The following is a 24,780-nucleotide window of genomic DNA, read 5'->3' on the forward strand; positions in this document are numbered from 1 at the left end:
AAATTTTAATGAAGTCCCACTTACCAAATTATTCTTTCATGGATCGTGCTTTTGGTGTCGTATCTAAGAGGTTATCACCAAACCCAAGGTCACCTAGATTTTCTCTTATGTTACCTTCTAAAGGTTTTATAATTTTGCATTTTACGTTGTAGCTCTGTGATCCATTTTCAGTTAATTTTTGTGAAAAGGCGTAAGGTCTGTGTCTAGGGTCATTCTTTTGCATGCTGATGTCCAGTAGTGCCGGCACCATTTGTTGAAAAGGCTTTCCTTTCTCCATCGAATTCCTTTACTTCTTTGTCAAACATCAACTGACTTCTGTTTGTGTGAGTCTATTTCTGGGTTCTCTGTTTTGTTCTATTGATCTTTTTGCCTATTCTGTCACCAATACCATATTGCCTTAGTCACTGTAGCTTTATGGTAAGTCTTTTGTTGTTGTTGTTGTTTGTTTTGTTTTGTTTTTTCAGAGACAAATGATTTTATTACTCACAGCAAGAGCAACAACCAGAGTATCAGTATTTGCTTAGGTTAGCCCCAATTTCCATAAAGCAATGCAAGGAAAGCCAGGTAATACCTGCAAACACTAGCAGGGTGCACTACAGGAGCTAGGTAATCTTTTTTTTTTTTTTTTTTTTTAAATAAATTCAAAGTTATAGGAACAGTTGCAAAAACAATACTAACCCCATACACAGAATTCCATCATACCCTGACCCCCCTCCCTCGATAGCTCAATCCACCAACTTTAACATGCTGTCACGTCGCTATTTCTTTCCCTCCCTCCCTCCCTATCATCCATCATCTATTGCTCTGTCTTCTGAACATATGAGAGCTAGCTGCACACATCCTTGAACATACACTGTAATTCACGTATACACTTCCCATGAACACGAACATTCTTTTATGCAATCCCATTAAACGCAGCTAAGAAGTACAAGAGATTCAACAATGATACGAAGCCTACATTCTATATTTCCTTTTCCTTATGTCTCAACTGTGTCCCTTTGAGCCACCTGTCCTCTATCCTCCAATCCCATCCAAGTTCATCTTTGGCATTCAATTGTCATCTATTTAGACTGTCTTTTTTTTTTTTTTTTTTTCAATTGTGGAAACATATATACAGCCTAAATCTTCCCATTCCACCCCCTCCCTAGCCTTCCATTAGTGGAATTAATCACCTTTAGAATGTTGTAATGCTCTTTCCCACCATCCATTACTAGAAATTTCCCTTCACCTCAAACAGCAACCCTATACTAATTTCTTAACTCCCCATTGCCCCTTCCCCCATTTCTCTTAACCCAAACTCTACTTTTCATCTCTATGGTTATATTCTCTGATAATTTCTTTGAGTTTACTGTGGGGCTTAAAATTAACCTCTTAAATCCATAACAATCTTGTTTTTCTTTGATACCACCTTCATTTCAATAGGACACATAAACTATGTTCCTATACTCCTCCATTCCCCCACCTTTATATAGTTGTCTAAAATTACATATATTACATTGAGTTCAAAACCACTGATTTGTCATTAGAGTTTGTGTATTTTATATCATGTAGGAAGTAAATAGTGGAGTTACAGTTCAAAAATTATTGACTTCTATTTGTATTCCATTGTGGTTGGAGAATGTGCTTTGAGTACATTCAAAATTTTTTTTTTTTTAATTTCTTGAGGCTTGTTTTATGTCCCAGCTTATGGTCCCTTCTGGAGAAAGATCCGTGATCACTGGAGAAAAATGAGTGTTCTGGTGATTTGGGATGTAAGGTGCTATATATGTTTGTTAAAATTCTCTATATCTCTTTCTCCTTTCTTTGTTTCTCTGTTGGTAGGGCTCCCTTTAGAATCTGAAGTAGGGCAGGTCTTCTATTGGCAAAGTCTCTCAGCATTTGTTTGTCAGTGAAAAATTTAAGCTCTCCCTCAAATTTGAAGGAGAGTTTTGCTGGATAAAGTATTCTTGGTTGGAAATTTTTCTCTTTCAGAATTTTAAATAAGTCATGCCACTGCCTTCTCGCCTCCATGGTGGCCGCTGAGTAGTCACAACTTAGTCTTATGTTGTTTCCTTTGTATGTGGTGAATTGCTTTTCTCTTGCTGCTTTCAGAACTTGCTCCTTCTCTTCAGTATTTGAGAGTCTGATCAGAATATGTCTCGTAATGGGTTTATTTGGATTTATTCTATTTGGAGTTCGCTGGGCATTTATGCTTTGTGTATTTATATTGTGTAGACGGTTGGGGAAGTTTTCCCCAACAATTTCTTTGAATACTCTTTCTAGACCTTTACCCTTCTCTTCGCCTTCTGGGACACCAATGAGTCTTAAGTTTGGATGTTTTATTTTATCTATCGTATCTCTGAGATCCGTTTTGATTTTTTCGATTTTTTTCTCCATTCTTTCTTTTGTTCTTTCATTTTCTGTTCTGTGGACTTCTAGGACACTGAGACATTGTTCAGCTTCCTCTAGTCTTGTATTGTGAATATCCAGAGTCTTTTTAATTTGGCCAGCAGTTTCTTTTATTTCCATAAGATCTTCTATTTTTTTATTTACTCTTTCAATGTCTTCTTTATGCTCTTCTAGGGTCTTCTTTATGTCGCCTATATCCTGGGCCATGGTCTTCTTGATGTCCTTTAAATCCTTTGCCATGTTTTCATTCCTCGATTGTTGTTCTTTGATTAATTGTGCAAGGTACTGTGTCTCTTCAGATATCTTGATTTGTGTGTTTGGAGTTGGATTCTCCATATCATCTGGTTTTATCATATGCATTAAGATTTTCTGTTGTTTTTGGCCTCTTGGCATTTGCTTTGCTTGATAGGGCTCTTTCAAGTTGTAAAAAAAATAAATACCTATCTAATTTTTCAGAAACACAGTTTGGTGGCGTACACTTTCTCTAACTAACCAGCAGATGGTGTCTGTGAGTCACCTATACCCCTCAAGTCAGTTCTCTACCTTGTCCCCGCGGTGTGTGGGGAAATGATTCTTGTGGGGTTCAGTTGGAGAACTCAGTTTGGGTGTGTTGCTGGAGCCGTCTGCCCTGAATGTGGGGTGTGTGTCCGGGTGGCCACGGAGGAAGGGCAGCTTTAATATTCAAATCTCCCAGGTTCCCAGAGATTCAAAGCCGCCACAAGAGTCTAAGCCTTCATTTCAGTTCAGCCCCAGACCCTCTCTCTTGCTGTCCCACAAACCACCGGACTTGGCGTAGTGTCCTTGGGTTCTCTGAGCGGGTCCCCCCACTCAGCTGCGGTCCTCCAGGATCTCTGCCAAGGGAATGCCATGCTACGTCACCAGTGCACGCCGACCCTCAAGGGAAGCCCTGGGCCGCTGTGCCATGCCGGGGCGCTTTCAGCCTGATGCAAAGATGGCTGAATGGGGCATCTCCACATCCCCCTCCTCACACAGTTCCTCCTTCCCAGCTCTGGGACAACTGGCGGGGTTCTGGGCTGTGGGCACAGCCCCGGGCAGGAGTTTATCCAGCCCTCCAGGGAGCCAGTTGCTAGCCACGGAATTTCTTTCTGCTTCCAGCTCTCCCCTCCATTCCCCCAGCCCCAAGGGTATCTGCAGCGGGCTATCCTCCAGGCCAGACACCGAGAGGCCGGCCCAGCCCCCTTTTGCTGTGTTTTACTGCGTGGTTCCCACTATTGCAGCTGCAGCCGCTGCTGGGTTTTTCCCCTTTTTTTTTTTTTAAAAGAGCCCATCGGTCTCCAAACGCCAAACCCTGGCTTCCCCAGATTGCCGCGTGGCTGCGGGTCTTCCAGCCAGCTTACTCACTTGTTTCAGAATGCAGTCTCTCAGTTTCACCAAGTATACGACCCCTGTGGAACTAGCAGACCTCGTCTAGCTGGCGCATCACTGTAACCAGTATTCTGGGTCACTTTCTCGTTTTTGTCTAGTGTTTTTCACGGAGGCGTTTTTTTGCCGTCTCACCTAGCCGCCATCTTAGTTTCTCCTTATGGTAAGTCTTGAAGTTAGGAAGTCAGTCAGTCAATTTTCACTCTGTTGTTCACACTGAGTAATTTCTATCATTCTGTCTTCAAGTTCACTGATTCTTTGTTCCACCCTCTCCATTATGTTGTTGAGCCAATCCATTGAGTTTTTAAATTGAAGTTATTGTTTTTTAGTTCTAACATTTCCATTTGGTTCTCCTTTACATCTTCTATCTTTGCCAAGACTTTCTATTTCTTTGTGAGATCTTTTACTTTTTCATTTGTTTTAAATGTTTTGTAATTACTCCTCGAAACATTTTTATGATGGCTGCTTTAACATATTTATCAGATAATTCTAACACCTCTGCCATTTTAGTGTCAGCATTTACATTGGGATTTTCCTGGTTCTTGGGTGTGGGTGATTTTTTATTGAAACCTGGGCGTTTTGGGTATTGCAAGACTCTGGGTCTTACTTATATCTTCTGTTGTAGCTGACTCTCTCTGATGCCACTCCTGCAGGGAAGGTGGGTGGAGTTGTCTTATCACTGCCCCGTGGGGTTGAAGCCCAGGTTCCTCTTTTTGCCTCTGTTAACACCTGAAGGGAGAGGGACCTTCCTTACTGCTGGGTGGGAGTGGGGGTTCTGGCTCCCTACTGGGCCCCCATGGATACCACCCTGGCTAGGAGGAGTATGAGTTCCTTGTTACAGCTCCCCACCTGGCCTGCACCGACACCACTAAGGGGTGCAGCCTTGTTACAGCTTCCTCTGACATCACCCCAGCAAAGACAGGAAGGGGCCTCTCACTACTGCTGGCTGGGGTTGGAAGTCCAAGCTCCCCCCAGGGTTTCCACTGGCCCAGCAGGGGTGGGAGGCTCATTTCCGCCTGACAGGGCTGAAAGTCCAGCTCCATCTTTGACCTTTCCTGACACCACCCCAGTCGTGTTGGGCTGCCTCGTTCCAGTCTGGTGTGAGGTCCAGGCTCGCCATTCAGCCTCTGCTGGCACAAGTGGAGGTGGGTACAGTTTTCTTGTCCTGTGGTGTTCAGCTAGAGTAGAGTGGTTATTGTCTAAAGATTTCCTGGTCCTCTGGCTAGAAAGAGAAGACTATCATTGGAGTTTTTTGTCTGTACCAACTGGTAATTCTTGCTTACTGGCTTCTTTAGCTCTCTGTCTGGGGTAGATGAGGCAAAAGAAAAAGACAACCCAGGGAATTCACCGCCAAGTCGTTTTTTGGGTCTGAAGGTCCTTAGCCAGTCTGCCTGCTTCTTTCCATCTTCAAGTCTTCTCATGTTAGTTATGTATATAACATCCAGGGTTCTTGGCTGTGCTTAGTGGGAGGGATAGGGAAAAGTGCATCTACTCCATCTTCCCTGATGAGTGCCAGGAAAGGGGATTTGCAAACACTTACTGTTTAAGGTAGGCATTATTGTGGCACACATAAAGCAACCAGACTGTTGGCACTGAATAAATGATTGCTAGTATTTTTCAATGATTTAAAGGGTGTATAATTTTCAATTTGATTATTTAAGTGTTGTCATGCTATGATGCTAAATTCTGAGATTCAGTCATTTTAAGCTTTGGCATTTCTGCGTTTGAAACTTGACCTTTCTCCCCCCGACCCACCCTCCACCCGCATTTTTTTTTTCCCTATCCCTGGGCCTTCCTAGGAAAATAGTTGGCCTTGAGCAACTATTGGCTTGTCTTTCAGAGAGCAGCGAGCATCGATCCGGTTCAAGACCACTCTTATGAACACTCTCATGGACGTCCTTCGCCACAGGCCAGGATGGGTGGAAGTGAAGGAGTAAGACACCCTGCTCCCAGCCTCGTCCCTCCTTCCCATTGTCTCACAGGCCCCTGCTCCCTTTGCTTTTCTCCCAGTTCCCCTGGGTGGCCACTGGGACTTGTCCCAAAGAGGATGTGATGGGAGCCAACATTTGTATATTTATTCAGCACTTACAACGTACGAGGTACGTTCCTGGTGCCACCTTATTTAAGCTTTACCATGATCCAGCATGATATGATTATGTTCAGAGATGTTACACCAGTTGCCTAAAATCACACAGCACATAAGTTTCAGAGTGGGATTCAATCCCAGTTCAGTTTAGCTACTCCATAGCCGCTGTCCTCTGGCTCTCAGTAGAAACAAGGAATGTAGCCACCGCAGACCCACTGGCTCAAACCCTCCAGTGAGGTCAGGTCCAGATCCAGGACTGCTCTCCCCTGGCCACTTCTAGTTCTGTGACTTTGAACATGTTACTTGACCTTTGGCCAATATTTCTTCTAAGCTGGGCTCTGGGAAGAACGAGGTGAACAAGCATACTGTGCCGGGCACATAAAGGGCACTAATATTAGTCAGGAGCACGGTACGGAGGCAAGGAACAGGGAACCAAAGTAAAAGAGGCTTCAACAGGCTGGAAATTTATTTCTCTCTCACATCTAAGTCCAAATATAAGAAGTTAAGAGATGGAATGGGGGCGCCACAGAGAAGTGGGACGTGTCTGCTTCCATCTTCCTACTCTGCTCTCCCTTGGGTGAGGCCCTCACCCTCATGGTACACGGTGGAGCTCCAGCCTCACATCTGTGTTCCAAGCAGCAATGTGTAGGAAGGAAGCAAGGAAAGGCATGCCCCTTCCCTTGAAGGACACACCTGGAAGCCCCTCAGATTCCACTGGCCGGAACTTAGCCATGGGGTCACACCGAGTTGTAAGGGAATCTGGAAAATGTAGTCTTCATTCTGGAAAACGTAGACTATATTTTCTCAGGTAAATGTTGGGAATTCTATTATTGCAGAAAAATGGAGAAATGAATATGAGAGGTGAGGGGAAGCCGCTGCTCTGCTTTGGTGCTCAGTAAGTGTTGCATAACGATAGCTAAGGATGCCAGACAGTCTTTCAGCACTTCACATGCATGATTTTAGTTAATCATCCCCCAAACCTTCTGGGAAGATACTATTAACATCTCCATTTAACCATTGAGAAAAATGAGCACAACATAGCAAAATAAGTTGGATTTGAGATCCCTCAGCTTATAAGGGCTTGGGCTAGGATTTCAACCTAGTCTGACTGTCTGCAGAGTCAAAGGCTCATTCTAGCGGCTTCTCAATGGGTAAAGGAACAAACGAGAGGATGGCAAATGGATGAACCCATGATTTCCACAAAATCATCCCACAAAAGATTAGGAGTTGGCTGTAACCCAAGACAGCAGAGTCTTCTCTTGGCTACCAAGGATTTTCCTTTGTGGTTCTCTCATGCCTACACTAATATCAAAATGGGGTTTCCTTGCCTGCATCAGAGGAACCAATGTCATAATGGAGGAGGTGGGGAGAGGTCTGGAGTAGACTAGAAGATTGCAAGGTAACTGGCAGGTAGAAGTGGTGTATGAAAAAGGGCACTGTCCTGACCTCTGGCCTGATATCTATCCCCTCACAGCCTCAGTTTCCCCCTCTGCTCAATGGTCAGGTAGAAGAGGGTCTAAGGGCTTGCCTGGCACTGATAATATGGGAGTTCATGAGGCAGGATGCTCCTTGGCTGAGCTCAGATTGCCTCAGGAATCCTCAAATGAGGAAGAGCCTTTCCACCAGAGTCAGCTCTGTGAAACTGAGACCTCATCTTTTTTTTTTTTTTTTTTTAATCATCATTTTATTGAGATATATTCACATACCACGCAGTCATACAAAACAAATTGTACTTTCGATTGTTTACAGTACCATTACATAGTTGTACATTCATCACCTAAATCAATCCCTGACACCTTCATTAGCACACACACAAAAATAACAAGAATAATAATTAGAGTGAAAAAGAGCAATTGAAGTAAAAAAGAACACTGGGTACCTTTGTCTGTTTGTTTCCTTCCCCTACTTTTCTACACATCCATCCATAAACTAGACAAAGTGGAGTTTGGTCCTTATGGCATTCCCAATCCCATTGTCACCCCTCATAAGCTACATTTTTATACAACTGTCTTCGAGATTCATGGGTTCTGGGTTGTAGTTTAATAGTTTCAGGTATCCACCACCAGCTACCCCAATTCTTTAGAACCTAAAAAAGGTTGTCTAAAGTGTGCGTAAGAGTGCCCACCAGAGTGATCTCTCGGCTTGTTTTGGAATCTCTCTGCCACTGAAGCTTATTTCATTTCCTTTCACATCCCCCTTTTAGACCTCATCTTTTGGGATCTAACCTGGGTTTTCTGACTGTTGGCCTGTCAGGTCAGAGTTTGGAACAGATGTGGCTAGAGCTGTCCCTTTCCTTGCTTCCCACTGAGAAAGCAGATGTGAAGCCTGGATCTCCAGCAACCATTCTGTGATCCTGAGGTGATAACTATGAGGACAACTTGTTAAGGATGGCAGAATGTGAAGGCAGAAGGAACCTGGGTTCCTGCTGGCATTGTTGAGCAGTTTAATGTCTTCCGGGGTGATTTAAGGGTGACTTGACGTAACAAAAATCATGAAGATGGTGTGTAAATGAGTTAACTTTTGAACTTAGAATAGAATGCAAAAACAAAGCCCTGTTTGATTGGGCCGCATCAAACTCGTCAGCCTCATCACTGACCTCTCTGCTCCACCCCAGCTTTTCTTCATGTACTTGAACATGCTGAGCCCTTTCCAACCTCAGGGCCTCAGTTTCTGCCCATCTCTCTGCTAGAACCCTCTCCCCACTGCTTTGACGTGGCTGCTCCTTCTCACCCCTCAGATATCAACTGAAAGGTCACTTCCACATTCGGTGACCTCCATCCAAAATAGGTCCCTCAGCCACCCTGCCCCTGGCCACCTACTGGATTATGTGGTGGCATTTTTCACAGTTCCTCACTATATAGTTGCCTTGTTTACTGCTGTCTTCCCCACTGGCCTGCATGCACACCTGCCCAGGCAGACCTCTGTGTCCTGCTTCCTTCTGTGTCTCTGGCACCCAAAATTATCCCTGACACGAAGTCAACCTCAGTACATTTGGTTTTGATGAATGAATGAATGAATGAATAACTCATTATTTATTGATTCATTCATTCAATAAACAGGCCCTCTGCTGGGTGCTAGGGAAACAATAATGCATCAGATCCAGCTTCTACTTTCATGATTGTTCTAGTTTGCTAATGCTGCTGGAATGCAAAACACCAGAAATGGATTGGCTTTTATAAAGGGGGTTTATTTGGTTACACAGTTACAGTCTTAAGGCCATAAAGTGTCCAAGGTAACGCATCAACAATCAGGTACCTTCACTGGAGGATGGCCAGTGGCGTCCGAAAAACTTGTTAGCTGGGAAGGCACGTGGCTGGTGTCTGCTCCGGAGTTCTGGTTTCAAAATGGCTTTCTCCCAGGACGTTCCTTTCTAGGCTGCAGTTCCTCAAAAATGTCACTCTTAGTTGCTCTTGGGGTGTTTGTCCTCTCTTAGCTTCTCTGGAGCAAGAGTCTGCTTTCAACAGTCGTCTCCAAACTGTCTCTCATCTGCAGCTACTCTCTCAGCTTCTGTGCATTCTTCAAAGTGTCCCTCTTGGCTGTAGCAAGCTGGCTCCTTCTGGCTGAGCTTATTTAGTGCTCTGGTAAACTAATCAAGGCCCATGCTGAATGGGCGGGGCCACACCTTCACATAAACTATCCAATCAGAGTCATCACCCACAGTTGGGTGGGGCACATCTCCATGGAAACACTCAAAGACTTACAATCTAATTAACACTGATACATCTGCCCACACAAGATTACATCAAAGATAATGGCATTTGGGGGGTCATAATACATTCAAACCCACACAATGATGCTTAAAATCCACTGCTATTTTCTAATGAAAACAGAGCCTCTTAAACTATAACCAACTTCCCCAGTCTTCCTGGTCAGGCGACAGACTGCAGGGTAGTGATGGCCGCGAGAGTCCAAGAAGATGTAGTGATCGCCTTTTCCAACCCCATCCTTTATCTCTTTGAATTTTTTATTCAATTTGAAATATATAGTCCATTGCTGTCTTTTTAGACCTGATCATTTTAACAGACTTCACAACCAACTAATTTTTTCCCTTTCTATTTTTATTGCAATATAATTCATATATCATAAAATGAACCCTATTAAAGTGTACAATTTAGTGGCTTTAGAATATTCACAGACTTCTACAACCATCACTACTATCTAATTCCAGAACATTTTCATCATCCCAAAAAGAACCCTGTGCCCATCAGCAGTCATTCCCCACTACCTCCTCCCCCAGTCCCTGACATCACCATCTACTTTCTGACCCTACGGATATTCCTATTTTGGACATTTCATATAAATGGAACCATACAGTCTTACAAATGGCCTTTTTTTTTTTTTTTAATCATCATTTTATTGAGATATATTCACATACCACGCAGTCATACAAAACAAATTGTACTTTCGATTGTTTACAGTACCATTACATAGTTGTACATTCATCACCTAAATCAATCCCTGACACCTTCATTAGCACACACACAAAAATAACAAGAATAATAATTAGAGTGAAAAAGAGCAATTGAAGTAAAAAAGAACACTGGGTACCTTTGTCTGTTTGTTTCCTTCCCCTACTTTTCTACACATCCATCCATAAACTAGACAAAGTGGAGTTTGGTCCTTATGGCATTCCCAATCCCACTGTCACCCCTCATAAGCTACATTTTTATACAACTGTCTTCGAGATTCATGGGTTCTGGGTTGTAGTTTAATAGTTTCAGGTATCCACCACCAGCTACCCCAATTCTTTAGAACCTAAAAAAGGTTGTCTAAAGTGTGCGTAAGAGTGCCCACCAGAGTGATCTCTCGGCTCGTTTTGGAATCTCTCTGCCACTGAAGCTTATTTCATTTCCTTTCACATCCCCCTTTTGGTCAAGAAGATGTTCTCCATCCCACGATGCCGGGTCTACATTCCTCCCCGGGAGTCATATTCCACGTTGCCAGGGAGATTCACTTCCCTGGGTGTCTGATCCCACGTAGGGGGGAGGGCAGTGATTTCACCTTTCAAGTTGGCTTAGCCAGAGAGAGAGAGCCACATCTGAGCAACAAAGAGGCATTCAGGAGGAGACTCTTAGGCACAAATACAGGGAGGCCTAGCCTCTCCTTTGCAGCAACCGTCTTCCCAAGGGTAAAACTTATGGTAGAGGGCTCAACCCATCAAACCACCAGTCCCCTATGTCTGTGGTCATGTTAGCAACCGTGTAGGTGGGGTAGGCGAATACCCCTGCATTCTCCACAGGCTCCTCAAGGGGGCACTACATCTTTTTTTTTTCCTTGTTTTTCTTTTTTTTTTAACTTTCCCTTCTTTTTTAAATCAACTTATGAAAAAAAAAGTTATAAAGAAAACAAACATACAATAAAAGAACATTTCAAAGAGACCATAACAAGGGAGTAGGAAAAAGACAACTAACCTAAGATAACTGCTTAACTTCCAACATGTTCCTACTTTACCCCAAGAAAGTTACATAATATAGCAACATTTCAGTGAACTTGTTCCTACTACATCCATCAGAAATTAACAGACCATAGTCATTTCTGGGCATCCCCAGAACGTTAAATAGCTTATCTGTTCTTCTTGGATTATTGTTCCCCCTTCCTTAATTGCTCTCTACTGCTAGTTCCCCTACATTCTACATTATAAACCATTTGTTTTACATTTGTCAAAGTTCACATTAGTGGTAGCATATAATATTTCTCTTTTTGTGCCTGGCTTATTTCGCTCAGCATTATGTCTTCAAGGTTCATCCATGTTGTCATATGTTTCACCAGATCGTTCCTTCTTACTGCCGCGTAGTATTCCATCGTGTGTATATACCACATTTTATTTATCCACTCATCTGTTGAAGGACATTTGGGTTGTTTCCATCTCTTGGCAATTGTGAATAATGCTGCTATGAACATTGGCGTGCAGATATCTGTTCGTGTCACTGCTTTCCGATCTTCCGGGTATATACCGAGAAGTGCAATCGCTGGATCGAATGGTAGCTCTATATCTAGTTTTCTAAGGAACTGCCAGACTGACTTCCAGAGTGGCTGAACCATTATACAGTCCCACCAACAATGAATAAGAGTTCCAATTTCTCCACATCCCCTCCAGCATTTGTAGTTTCCTGTTTGTTTAATGGCAGCCATTCTAACCGGTGTTAGATGGTATCTCATTGTGGTCTTAATTTGCATCTCTCTAATAGCTAGTGAAGCTGAACATTTTTTCATGTGTTTCTTGGCCATTTGTATTTCCTCTTCAGAGAACTGTCTTTTCATATCTTTTGCCCATTTTATAATTGGGCTGTCTGTACTATTGTCATTGAGTTGTAGGATTTCTTTGTATATGCAAGATATCAGTCTTCTGTCAGATACATGGTTTCCAAAAATTTTTTCCCATTGAGTTGGCTGCCTCTTTACCTTTTTGAGAAATTCCTTTGAGGTGCAGAAACTTCTAAGCTTGAGGAGTTCCCATTTATCTATTTTCTCTTTTGTTGCTTGTGCTTTGGGTGTAAAGTCTAGGAAGTGGCCTCCTAATACAAGGTCTTGAAGATGTTTTCCTACATTATCTTCTAGGAGTTTAATGGTACTTTCTTTTATATTGAGATCTTTGGTCCATTTTGAGTTAATTTTTGTGTAGGGGGTGAGGTAGGGGTCCTCTTTCATTCTTTTGGATATGGATATCCAACTCTCCCAGCCCCATTTGTTGAAAAGACCATTATGGCTCAGTTCGGTGACTTTGGGGGCCTTATCAAAGATCAGTCGGCCATAGATCTGAGGGTCTATCTCTGAATTCTCAATTCGATTCCATTGATCTATATGTCTATCTTTGTGCCAGTACCATGCTGTTTTGGCAACTGTGGCTTTATAATAAGCTTCAAAGTCAGGGAGTGTAAGTCCTCCCACTTCGTTTTTCTTTTTTAGAGTGTCTTTAGCAATTCGAGGCATCTTCCCTTTCCAAATAAATTTGATAACTAGCTTTTCCAAGTCAGCAAAGTAGGTTGTTGGAATTTTGATTGGGATTGCATTCAATCTGTAGATGAGTTTGGGTAGAATTGACATCTTAATGACATTTAGTCTTCCTATCCATGAACATGGAATATTTTTCCATCTTTTAAGGTCCCCTTCTATTTCTTTTAGCAGAGCTATGTAGTTTTCTTTGTATAGGTCTTTTACATCTTTGGTTAAGTTGATTCCTAGGTACTTGATTTTTTTAGTTGCTATGGAAAATGGTATCTTTTTCTTGAGTGTCTCTTCAGTTTGTTCATTTCTAGCATATAGAAACATTACTGACTTATGTGCATTAATCTTGTATCCCGCTACTTTGCTAAATTTGTTTATTAGCTCTAGTAGGTGTATCGTTGATTTCTCAGGGTTTTCTAGATATAAGATCATATCATCTGCAAACAATGACAGTTTTACTTCTTCTTTTCCAATTTGGATGCCTTTTATTTCTTTGTCTTGCCGGATTGCCCTGGCTAGCACTTCCAGCACAATGTTGAATAACAGTGGTGACAGCGGGCATCCTTGTCTTGTTCCTGATCTTAGAGGGAAGGCTTTCAGTCTCTCACCATTGAGTACTATGCTGGCTGTGGGTTTTTCATATATGCTCTTTATCATGTTGAGGAAGTTTCCTTCAATTCCTACCTTTTGAAGTGTTTTTATCAAAAAGGGATGTTGGATTTTGTCAAATGCTTTTTCAGCATCTATTGAGATGATCAATTGATTTTTCCCTTTCGAGTTTTTAATGTGTTGTAATACATTGATTGTTTTTCTTATGTTGAACCATCCTTGCATGCCTGGAATGAACCCCACTTGGTCATGGTGTATGATTTTTTTAATGTGTCTTTGGATTCGATTTGCAAGTATTTTGTTGAGGATTTTTGCATCTATATTCATTAGGGAGATTGGCCGGTAGTTTTCCTTTTTTGTAGCATCTTTGCCTGGTTTTGGTATTAGATTGATGTTAGCTTCATAAAATGAGTTAGGTAGTGTTCCATTTTTTTCAATGTTTTGAAAGAGTGTGAGTAAGATTGGTGTCAGTTCTTTCTGGAAAGTTTGGTAGAATTCCCCTGTGAAGCCATCTGGCCCTGGGCATTTATTTGTGGGAAGATTTTTGATGACTGATTGGATCTCTTTGCTTGTGATGGGTTGGTTGAGGTCTTCTATTTCTTCTCTGGTCAGTCTAGGTTGTTCATATGTTTCCAGGAAATTGTCCATTTCTTCTACATTATCCAGTTTGTTGCCATACAGTTGTTCATAATATCCTCTTATAATTTTTTTAATTTCTTCAGGATCTGCAGTTATGTCACCTTTTTCATTCATTATTTTGTTTATATGGGTTCTCTCTCTTTTTGATTTTGTCAGTCTAGCTAGGGGCTTGTCAATCTTGTTGATCTTCTCAAAGAACCAACTTTTGGTAATATTTATCCTTTCTATTGTTTTTTTGTTCTCTATGTCATTTATTTCTGCTTTAATCCTTGTTATTTCTTTTCTTGTACTTGGTTTAGGATTGGTTTGCTGTTCATTTTCTAGCTTCTTCAGTTGATCCATTAGTTCTTTGATTTTGGCTCTTTCTTCCTTTTTAATATATGCGTTTAGTGCTATAAATTTCCCCCTTAGCACTGCTTTTGCTGCATCCCATAGGTTTTGGTATGTTGTGTTCTCATTTTCATTCGTCTCTATATATTTAGCAATTTCTCTTGCTATTTCTTCTTTAACCCACTGATTGTTTAGGAGTGTGTTGTTTAACCTCCAGGTATTTGTGAATTTTCTAAGTCTCTGATGGTTATTGACTTCTAATTGTATTCCATTGTGGTCAGAGAATGTGCTTTGAATAATTTCAATCTTTTTAAATTTATTGAGGCTTGTTTTATGTCCCAGCATATGATCTATTCTGGAGAAAGTTCCGTGAGCACTAGAAAAGTATGTGTATCCTGGTGATTTGGGATGTAATGTCCTGTATATGTCTGTTAAATCTAATTCATTTATCAGATTGTTTAGGTTTTCAATTTCCTTATTGGTCTTCTGTCTGGTTGATCTATCTATAGGAGAGAGTAATGTGTTGAAGTCTCCCACAATTATTGTGGAAACATCAATTGCTTCCTTTAGTTTTGCCAGTGTTTCTCTCATGTATTTTGTGGCACCTTGATTGGGTGCATAGACATTTACGATTGTTATTTCTTCTTGCTGAATTGCCCCTTTTATTAGTATGTAGTGGCCTTCTTTGTCTCTCAAAACATCCCTGCATTTGAAGTCTATTTTATCTGAGATTAATATTGCTACACCTGCTTTCTTTTGGCTGTAGCTTGCATGAAATATTTTTTCCATCCTTTCACTTTCAGTTTCTTTGTGTCCCTGTGTCTAAGATGAGTCTCTTGTATGCAACATATTGATGGTTCATTTTTTTTGATCCATTCTGCGAATCTATATCTTTTAATTGGGGAGTTTAATCCATTTACATTCAACGTTAAAACCGTGAAGGCATTTCTTGAATCGGCCATCTTATCCTTTGGATTATGTTTGCCATATTTTTCCCTCTCTCTATTAATATCCTTTATTGTACCCATACCGAATCTCTTTAGTACTGAACCTTTCTCCAAGTCTCTCTGTCCTGTCTTTGTTTCTCTGTCTGTAGGGCTCCCTTTAGTATCTCCAGTAGGGCAGGTCTCTTGTTAGCAAATTCTCTCAGCATTTCTTTGTCTGTGAAAAATTTAAGCTCTCCCTCAAATTTGAAGGAGAGCTTTGCTGGATAAAGTATTCTTGGCTGGAAATTCCTCTCACTCAGAATTTTAAATACATCGTGCCACTGCCTTCTCGCCTCCATGGTGGCTGCTGAGTAGTCACTACTTAGTCTTATGCTGTTTCCTTTGTATGTGGTGAATTGCTTTTCTCTTGCTGCTTTCAGAACTTGCTCCTTCTCTTCTATGTTTGACAGTGTGATCAGTATATGTCTCGGAGTGGGTTTTTTTTGGATTTATTCTATTTGGAGTTCGCTGAGCATTTATGATTTGTGTATTTATGTTGTTTAGAAGATTTGGGAAGTTTTCCCCAACAATTTCTTTGAATACTCTTCCTAGACCTTTACCCTTTTCTTCCCCTTCTGGGACACCAATGAGTCTTATATTCGGACGTTTCATATTATCTATCATATCCCTGAGGTCCATTTCGAGTTTTTCAATTTTTTTCCCCATTCTTTCTTTTATGCTTTCATTTTCCATTCTGTCATCTTCCAGGTCACTGATTCGTTGTTCAACTTCCTCTAGTCTTGTACTATGAGTGTCCAGAATCTTTTTAATTTGGTCAACAGTTTCTTTAATTTCCACAAGATCATCCATTTTTTTATTTAGTCTTGCAATGTCTTCTTTATGCTCTTCTAGGGTCTTCTTGATTTCCTTCATATCCCGTACTATGGTCTCATTGTTCATCTTTAGTTCTTTGAGTAGCTGCTCTAGGTGCTGTGTCTCTTCTGATCTTTTGATTTGGGCGCTTGGGCTTGGGTTATCCATATCGTCTGGTTTTTTCATATGCTTTATAATTTTCTGTTGTTTTTGGCCTCGTGGCATTTGCTGAACTTGATAGGGTTCTTTTAGGGTTTGTAGACCAGCTGAAGTCCTTATCTCTAATTTATCAGATCTACAGCTTCGTGGAGTACACTTTCTCTAACCAGCAGGTGGCGTCCACGAGCCACCTGTTCTCCACAAGCCAGATCTCCCCTGCTTAGCCTTTTTGGTGAGTGGGGGAGTGAGTCTTGTGGGGTCCAATTGGTGTGCCAAGCTTGCGTGTGTAGTTGGTGTTGCCTGCCCTGTATGTGGGGCGTGTTTCTGGGCAGTCGGGGAGGGGGGGTGGCCCTAATAATCAAATCTCCCTGATGATCCTAGAGTTTTAAAGCTGCTGCAATAGTCTAATCCTTCAGTTCAGTCCTGCCACAGTTTGTCTCTGCCACTGACCCACAAGTCTTTGGTATTGGCGTATGGCTCCTGAGACTTGCAAGTGGGCCCCTCTTCCAGGCTGTGCACCCCGGGTCCTCTGTTGAGGGATGACTGTGCTATGTCACAGGTGAGTGCCGTCCCCCCAGGGCAGTTCTGGGCTGCTGGGCTGTGCAGGGAGGCTCCCAGTCTGCTCAAATGATGGCTGAATGGGGCTTTGTTAATTCACACTGCTCCACCTTCCCAGCTCTGGGACATTCAGCTGAGGTTGCAGGGAAGGCTAATGTCCACGCCCAGTTTTGTGGTGTGTGCCTGTTATTTGAAGCACTTCCGTCACACTGGGTTGTCTGGGGCAGCTCTGGGCTATGGGGCTGGCGATGGGCAGGAGTGTTTCCTGTCCACCAGGATGGTGGCTGTGAGCGGACACCCCCCTTTTCTTGGGAAGTTGTGTTGTTTAGTGAATTTTCTCAGCCACTGGATTATTGCCTTTTGTCTCAGAGCTCTCTTAGTTCTGCTCTTGACTTGACGTGCCCAAATTGCAATTCTTTGAAGCTTTCTGTATTGAGCTTCTTAGAGTAATTTTTTTAGAAAAAGCAAAAAGGATTTAAAAAAAAAAAAACGGCCCTCCTCAGAGATCTAATGGGTTATTGAAATGCTAATAGACAAAGCAACCAGGGCCATTAAGGAAAGGTGCACAGGGCAGAGAGATCAGCTTTGCTTCGGGATTTGCATATGCGCCTCAAGGCCTGAGCTCCGCCCTTCCCCTTTCTGTGTTCACCAGAACTCCAAAAATCCTCTGCTTTTATTTTGGAGTTTTTCGTGTTGTTTTTTTTCTATGCCTGTCTCCTCTCTGCTGGGCTGGCTGCTCTCAGAGTCTCTGGTGTCTGGTCTCAGTCTATCTATGGTTGGAGTTTGAATCAGTAGAATGAGTTTCCGATAAGAGCAGCCACTGCAGTTCTCCCTTCTCCTTCCCGGAGCTGACAGCCCCTCCTCCCCCGGGACTGAGCCTGGCAGGGAGGGGCGCGGGTCCCCTGGCCGCAAAAACTTACAGATTTCACTGATCTCAGCAGTTCCACGTTTTCATGAGTGTTGTATGAAGTATGCCCAAAGACAGATTGCTCTGTGGTGTCCAGTCCACGCAGTTCCTGGCTTTTTACCTACTTTCCTGGAGGAGTAACTAAAACTTACAGCTCACCAGTCTGCCATCTTGCCCCGCCTCCCACAAATGGCCTTTTGTATCTGTCTTCTTTCACTTAGCATGTTTCCAAAGTTCATCCAAGTTGTAGCATGTATCAGAATGTCATCTTTTTTTATGGCTGAATAATATTTCATTGTATGGATAGACCACCTTGTTTATTCATTTATCAGTTGATTGATATTTGGGTTGTTTCCATTTTTGGCTATTATGACTAATGCTGTTATGAACAGTCATGTACAAATTTTGTGGGAACATATGTTCTCAATTTTCTTGGGTATTGTTCTGGTTTGCTAATGCTGCCATTTGCAAAATACCAGAAATGGATTGGCTTTTATAACGGGGTTTTATTTGGTTACAAAGTTACAGTCTTAAGGCCATTAAGTGTCCAAGGTAAGGCATCAACAATAGGGTACCTTCACTGAAGGATGGCCAATGAGGTCCAAAAACCTCTGTTAGCTGGGAAGGCACGTGGCTGGCATCTGCTTGCTTCCAGGTTGCGTTTCAAAATGGCGTTCTTCAGAATGTCTCTGTGTCAGCTTCTCAGGGCAAACTCTGAGCTAGTACCTCCAAAGAATCACCAAAACTCTGCTTTCAAAGGCCGTCTTCAAAACATCTCTTTAAGTTGCAGCAGTGAGCTCCTGTATGAGCTTCTTATATAGGACTCTAGTAAACCAATCAAGGCCCATGCTGAATGGGCAGGGCTACGCCTCGTAGAAATTATCTAATCAGAGTTATCACCTACAGTTGGGTGGGTCACATCTCCATGGAAACAACCTAATCCAAAGGTTCCAATTTAATCAACACCACAAGATTGCATCAAAGAACATGGCTTTTTCTGGGGGGACATAATATATACATAATATATATAAACCAGTACAGGTATATACCTAGAAGTGGAATTTAGGGATCATCTAGTAACTTTATGCTTAACTTTTTGAGGAACTGCCAAACTCTTTCCCATAGTGCTGCACTACTTTATATTCCCACCAGCATATCCATATCCTCTCCACTGCTTGTTATTAACCATCTTTTTATTATAGCCATCTTAGTGGGGGTGAAGTGTTATTTCACTGTGGTTTTGATTTGCATTTCCCTAACGACTAATCCTATTGGGCATTTTTTCATGTGCTTCTCTACCACTTGTATATCTTCTTTGAAAAATGTCTACCAAGTTCTTGTCCATTTAAAAATTGAGTTGTTGGTATTTTTATTGTTGAGTTATGAGTTCTTTTATATTCTGGATACTAGTCCCTTATCAGATATATGATTTGCACATTTTTTTCCATTCTGTTGACTGTCTTTCCATTTTCTTCATGATATACTTTGCAGCACAAAAGTTTTAAATTTTGATGAAGTCCTATTAACCTATTTTTTCTGCTGTTGCTTGTCTTTTGGTGTCATATCTGAGAAACCATTGCCTAGACCAAGGTCATGAAAATTTACTTCTGTTTTCTTCTAAGAGTTTTATAGTTTTAGCCCTTAGTCTTTGATACATTTTGAGTTAATTTTTGTATATGGTGTGAGGTAGGAGTTCAACTTTGACATTTTAAGTATACTAATCTTTTAACTTTTTATTTTGAAATCATTATAGGCTTACCGAAAAAATGCAAAAAATAGTATACAATTCCCCATACTCTTAACCCAGCTTCCTCTCTTACCAACTTAATCATAATACAATTTCCAAAGCCAGGAAATTAACATTGATACAATACTATTAACTAAACTACAGATGTTATTTGAATTTCACCAGTTTTTTCCATTAATGTTCTTTTTCTCTGTTCAGAAGCCATTCCAGTACTTCACATTGCTTTTAGTTTTCATGTGCCTTTAATCACCTAAAATCTGTGACAGTTCCTCAGTCTTATATTTCATAACCTTGACACATTATTTTGCAGAATGTCCCTCAATTTGGATTTGTTTGATGTTTGCTCATCTTGAGGTTATACATTTCAGCAAGAATATCAAAGCGATGTTTTGCCTTTCCCAGTGCATCATATCAAGGATTCAGTGATGTAGACATGTTCTCATCATGGGTGATGTTGACCTTGATCACTCAGATAAGGTGGTGTCTGCTGGATTTCTCCGCCCTGAAGTTACTTTTTAATGCTTTGTAATTAATAAGTATTTTGTGGGCAAATACCTTGGGACTGCAAATATTCTGTCCCCAACAAATTTTTACATAATGGTTTTAGCATCCACTGAAGTTTCTTGCCTATATGTACTATTATTATTTTTTTTAATTTTTATTGGGATTGTTCAGATACCATACAATCATCCAAAGATCCAAGATGCACAATCAGTTGCCCCCGGCACCCTCACACAGCTGTGCAACCATCACCACACTTAATTTTTGTTCAATTTTTAGAACCTTTTCATTACTCCAGACAACAAATAAAGTGAAAGATGAGAAAAGAAAAAAGAAAAGAAAAGAAAGGGAAACTCAAATCTTCCCATATCCCTAACCAACCCCCTCAGTTGTTGACTCATAGTGTTGGTATAGTACATTTGTTACTGTTTATGAAAGAACATTGAAATACTACTAACTGTAGTATATAGTTTGCAATAGGTATTTATTTCTTCCCTATATGCCCCTCTATTATTAACTTCTAATTGTACTGTCATACATTTGTTCTCGTTCAAGGAAGAGATTTCTAATATTTGTACAGTTAATCATGGACATTGCCCACTATCAGATTCAGTTTTATACATTCCCATCTTTTGACCTCCAACTTTCCTTCTGGTGACATATATGACTCTGATCTTCCCCTTTCCACCTCATTCACGTGCCATTCGGCACAGTTAGTTATTCTCACATCTTGCTACCGACATGTCTGTTCATTTCCAAACATTTAAGTTCATCCTAGTTGAACATTCTGCTCATACTAAGCAACCACTCCCCATTCTTAAGCCTTGTCCTATATCTTTTTTTTTTTATCTTCATTTTATTTGAGATATATTCACATACCACGCAGTCATACAAAACAAATCGTACTTTTGATTGTTCACAGTACCATTACATAGTGGTACATTCATCACCCAAATCAATCCCTGGCACCTTCATTAGCACACACACAAAAATAACAAGAATAATAATTAGAGTGAAAAAGAGCAATTGAAGTAAAAAAGAACACTGGGTACCTTTGTCTGTCTGTTTCCTTCCCCTATTTTTCTACTCATCCATCCATAAACTAGACAAAGTGGAGTGTGGTCCTTATGGCTTTCCCAATCCCATTGTCACCCCTCATAAGCTACATTTTTATACAACTGTCTTCGAGATTCATGGGTTCTGGGTTGTAGTTTGATAGTTTCAGGTATCCACCACCAGCTACCCCAATTCTTTAGAACCTAAAAAGGGTTGTCTAAAGTGTGCATAAGAGTGCCCACCAGAGTGACCTCTCGGCTCCTTTTGGAATCTCTCTGCCACTGAAGCTTATTTCATTTCCTTTCACATCCCCCTTTTGGTCAAGAAGATGTTCTCCGTCCCATGATGCCAGGTCTACATTCCTCCCCAGGAGTCGTATTCCACGTTGCCAGGGAGATTCACTCCCCTGGGTGTCTGATCCCACATAGGGGGGAGGGCAGTGATTTCACCTTTCAAGTTGGCTTAGCTAGAGAGACAGGGCCACATCTGAGCAACAAAGAGGCATTCGGGAGGAGGCTCTTAGGCACAACCATAGGGAGGCCTAGCCTCTCCTTTGCAGCAACCGTCTTCCCAAGGGTAAAACCTGTGGTAGAGGGCTCAACCCATCAAACCACCAGTCCCCTATGTCTGTGGTCATGTTAGCAACCATGGAGGTGGGGTAGGCGAATACCCCTGCATTCTCCAGAGGCTCCTCAAGGGGGCACTACATCTTTTTTTTTTCCTTGTTTTTCTTTTCTTTTCTTTTTTTTTAACTTTCCCTTCTTTTTTTTTTTTAATCATCATTTTATTGAGATATATTCACATACCATGCAGTCATACAAAACAAATTGTACTTTCAATTGTTTACAGTACCATTACATAGTTGTACATTCATCACCTAAATCAATCCCTGACACCTTCATTAGCACACACACAAAAATAACAAGAATAATAATTAGAGTGAAAAAGAGCAATTGAAGTAAAAAAGAACACTGGGTACCTTGTCTGTTTGTTTCCTTCCCCTACTTTTCTACACATCCATCCATAAACTAGACAAAGTGGAGTTTGGTCCTTATGGCATTCCCAATCCCATTGTCACCCCTCATAAGCTACATTTTTATACAACTGTCTTCGAGATTCATGGGTTCTGGGTTGTAGTTTAATAGTTTCAGGTATCCACCACCAGCTACCCCAATTCTTTAGAATCTAAAAAAGGATGTCTAAAGTGTGCGTAAGAGTGCCCACCAGAGTGATCTCTCGGCTCGTTTTGGAATCTCTCTGCCACTGAAGCTTATTTCATTTCCTTTCACATCCCCCTTTTGGTCAAGAAGATGTTCTCCATCCCACGATGCCGGGTCTACATTCCTCTCCGGGAGTCATATTCCACGTTGCCAGGGAGATTCACTCCCCTGGGTGTCTGGTCCCACGTAGGGGGGAGGGCAGTGATTTCACCTTTCAAGTTGGCTTAGCCAGAGAGAGAGGGCCACATCTGAGCAACAAAGAGGCATTCAGGAGGAGACTCTTAGGCACAAATATAGGGAGGCCTAGCCTCTCCTTTGCAGCAACCGTCTTCCCAAGGGTAAAACTTATGGTAGAGGGCTCAACCCATCAAACCACCAGTCCCCTATGTCTGTGGTCATGTTAGCAACCATGGAGGTGGGGTAGGCGAATACCCCTGCATTCTCCACAGGCTCCTCAAGGGGGCACTACATCTTTTTTTTTTTTTCCTTGTTTGTCTTTTTTCTTTTTTTCTTTTTTTTAACTTTCCCTTCTTTTTTAAATCAACTGTATGAAAAAAAAAGTTAAAAAGAAAACAAACATACAATAAAAGAACATTTCAAAGAGACCATAACAAGGGAGTAGGAAAAAGACAACTAACCTAAGATAACTGCTTAACTTCCAACATGTTCCTACTTTACCCCAAGAAAGTTACCCAATATAGCAACATTTCTGTGAACCTGCTCCTACTATATCCATCAGAAATTAACAGACCATAGTCATTCCTGGGCATCCCCAGAACGTTAAATAGCTTATCTGTTCTTCTTGGATTATTGTTCCCCCTTCCTTAATTGCTCTCTATTGCTAGTTCCCCTACATTCTACATTATAAACCATTTGTTTTACATTTGTCAAAGTTCACATTAGTGGTAGCATATAATATTTCTCTTTTTGTGCCTGGCTTATTTCGCTCAGCATTATGTCTTCAAGGTTCATCCATGTTGTCATATGTTTCACCAGATCGTTCCTTCTTACTGCCGCGTAGTATTCCATCGTGTGTATATACCACATTTTATTTATCCACTCATCTGTTGAAGGACATTTGGGTTGTTTCCATCTCTTGGCAATTGTGAATAATGCTGCTATGAACATTGGCGTGCAGATATCTGTTCGTGTCACTGCTTTCCGATCTTCCGGGTATATACCGAGAAGTGCAATCGCTGGATCGAATGGTAGCTCTATATCTAGTTTTCTAAGGAACTGCCAGACTGACTTCCAGAGTGGCTGAACCATTATACAGTCCCACCAATAATGAATAAGAGTTCCAATTTCTCCACATCCCCTCCAGCATTTGTAGTTTCCTGTTTGTTTAATGGCAGCCATTCTAACCGGTGTTAGATGGTATCTCATTGTGGTCTTAATTTGCATCTCTCTAATAGCTAGTGAAGCTGAACATTTTTTCATGTGTTTCTTGGCCATTTGTATTTATTTCCTCTTCAGAGAACTGTCTTTTCATATCTTTTGCCCATTTTATAATTGGGCTGTTTGTACTATTGTCATTGAGTTGTAGGATTTCTTTATATATGCAAGATATCAGTCTTTTGTCAGATACATGGTTTCCAAAAATTTGTTCCCATTGAGTTGGCTGCCTCTTCACCTTTTTGAGAAATTCCTTTGAGGTGCAGAAACTTCTAAGCTTGAGGAGTTCCCATTTATCTATTTTCTCTTTTGTTGCTTGTGCTTTGGGTGTAAAGTCTAGGAAGTGGCCGCCTAATACAAGGTCTTGAAGATGTTTTCCTACATTATCTTCTAGGAGTTTTATGGTACTTTCTTTTATATTGAGATCTTTGGTCCATTTTGAGTTAATTTTTGTGTAGGGGGTGAGGTAGGGGTCCTCTTTCATTCTTTTGGATATGGATATCCAACTCTCCCAGCCCCATTTGTTGAAAAGACCATTATGACTCAGTTCAGTGACTTTGGGGGCCTTATCAAAGATCAGTCGGCCATAGATCTGAGGGTCTATCTCCGAATTCTCAATTCGATTCCATTGATCTATATGTCTATCTTTGTGCCAGTACCATGCTGTTTTGGCAACTGTGGCTTTATAATAAGCTTCAAAGTCAGGGAGTGTAAGTCCTCCCACTTCGTTTTTCTTATTTAGAGTGTCTTTAGCAATTCGAGGCATCTTCCCTTTCCAAATAAATTTGATAACTAGCTTTTCCAAGTCTGCAAAGTAGGTTGTTGGAATTTTGATTGGGATTGCATTTAATCTGTAGATGAGTTTGGGTAGAATTGACATCTTAATGACATTTAGTCTTCCTATCCATGAACATGGAATATTTTTCCATCTTTTAAGGTCCCCTTCTATTTCTTTTAGTAGAGTTATGTAGTTTTCTTTGTATAGGTCTTTTACATCTTTGGTTAAGTTTATTCCTAGGTACTTGATTTTGTTAGTTGCTATTGAAAATGGTATCTTT

General features: G+C 41.2%; 1 protein-coding gene across 3 annotated transcripts in view; it reads left to right on the forward strand.

Annotated features, from left to right (window-relative positions):
- TTLL9 (tubulin tyrosine ligase like 9) overlaps nt 1-24,780 on the forward strand; it is an 83,020-nt gene that overhangs the window by 13,320 nt on the left and 44,920 nt on the right. For all 3 annotated transcript variants that reach the window (XM_037811289.1, XM_037811290.1, XM_037811291.1), the window contains exon 3: nt 5,612-5,704. In XM_037811289.1, coding sequence (XP_037667217.1) covers nt 5,612-5,704 — 93 coding nt within the window. The remainder of the gene's footprint in view (nt 1-5,611; nt 5,705-24,780) is intronic.

This window comes from Choloepus didactylus, chromosome 19 (assembly GCF_015220235.1).
Source record: "Choloepus didactylus isolate mChoDid1 chromosome 19, mChoDid1.pri, whole genome shotgun sequence".
Taxonomy (NCBI): domain Eukaryota; kingdom Metazoa; phylum Chordata; class Mammalia; order Pilosa; family Megalonychidae; genus Choloepus; species Choloepus didactylus.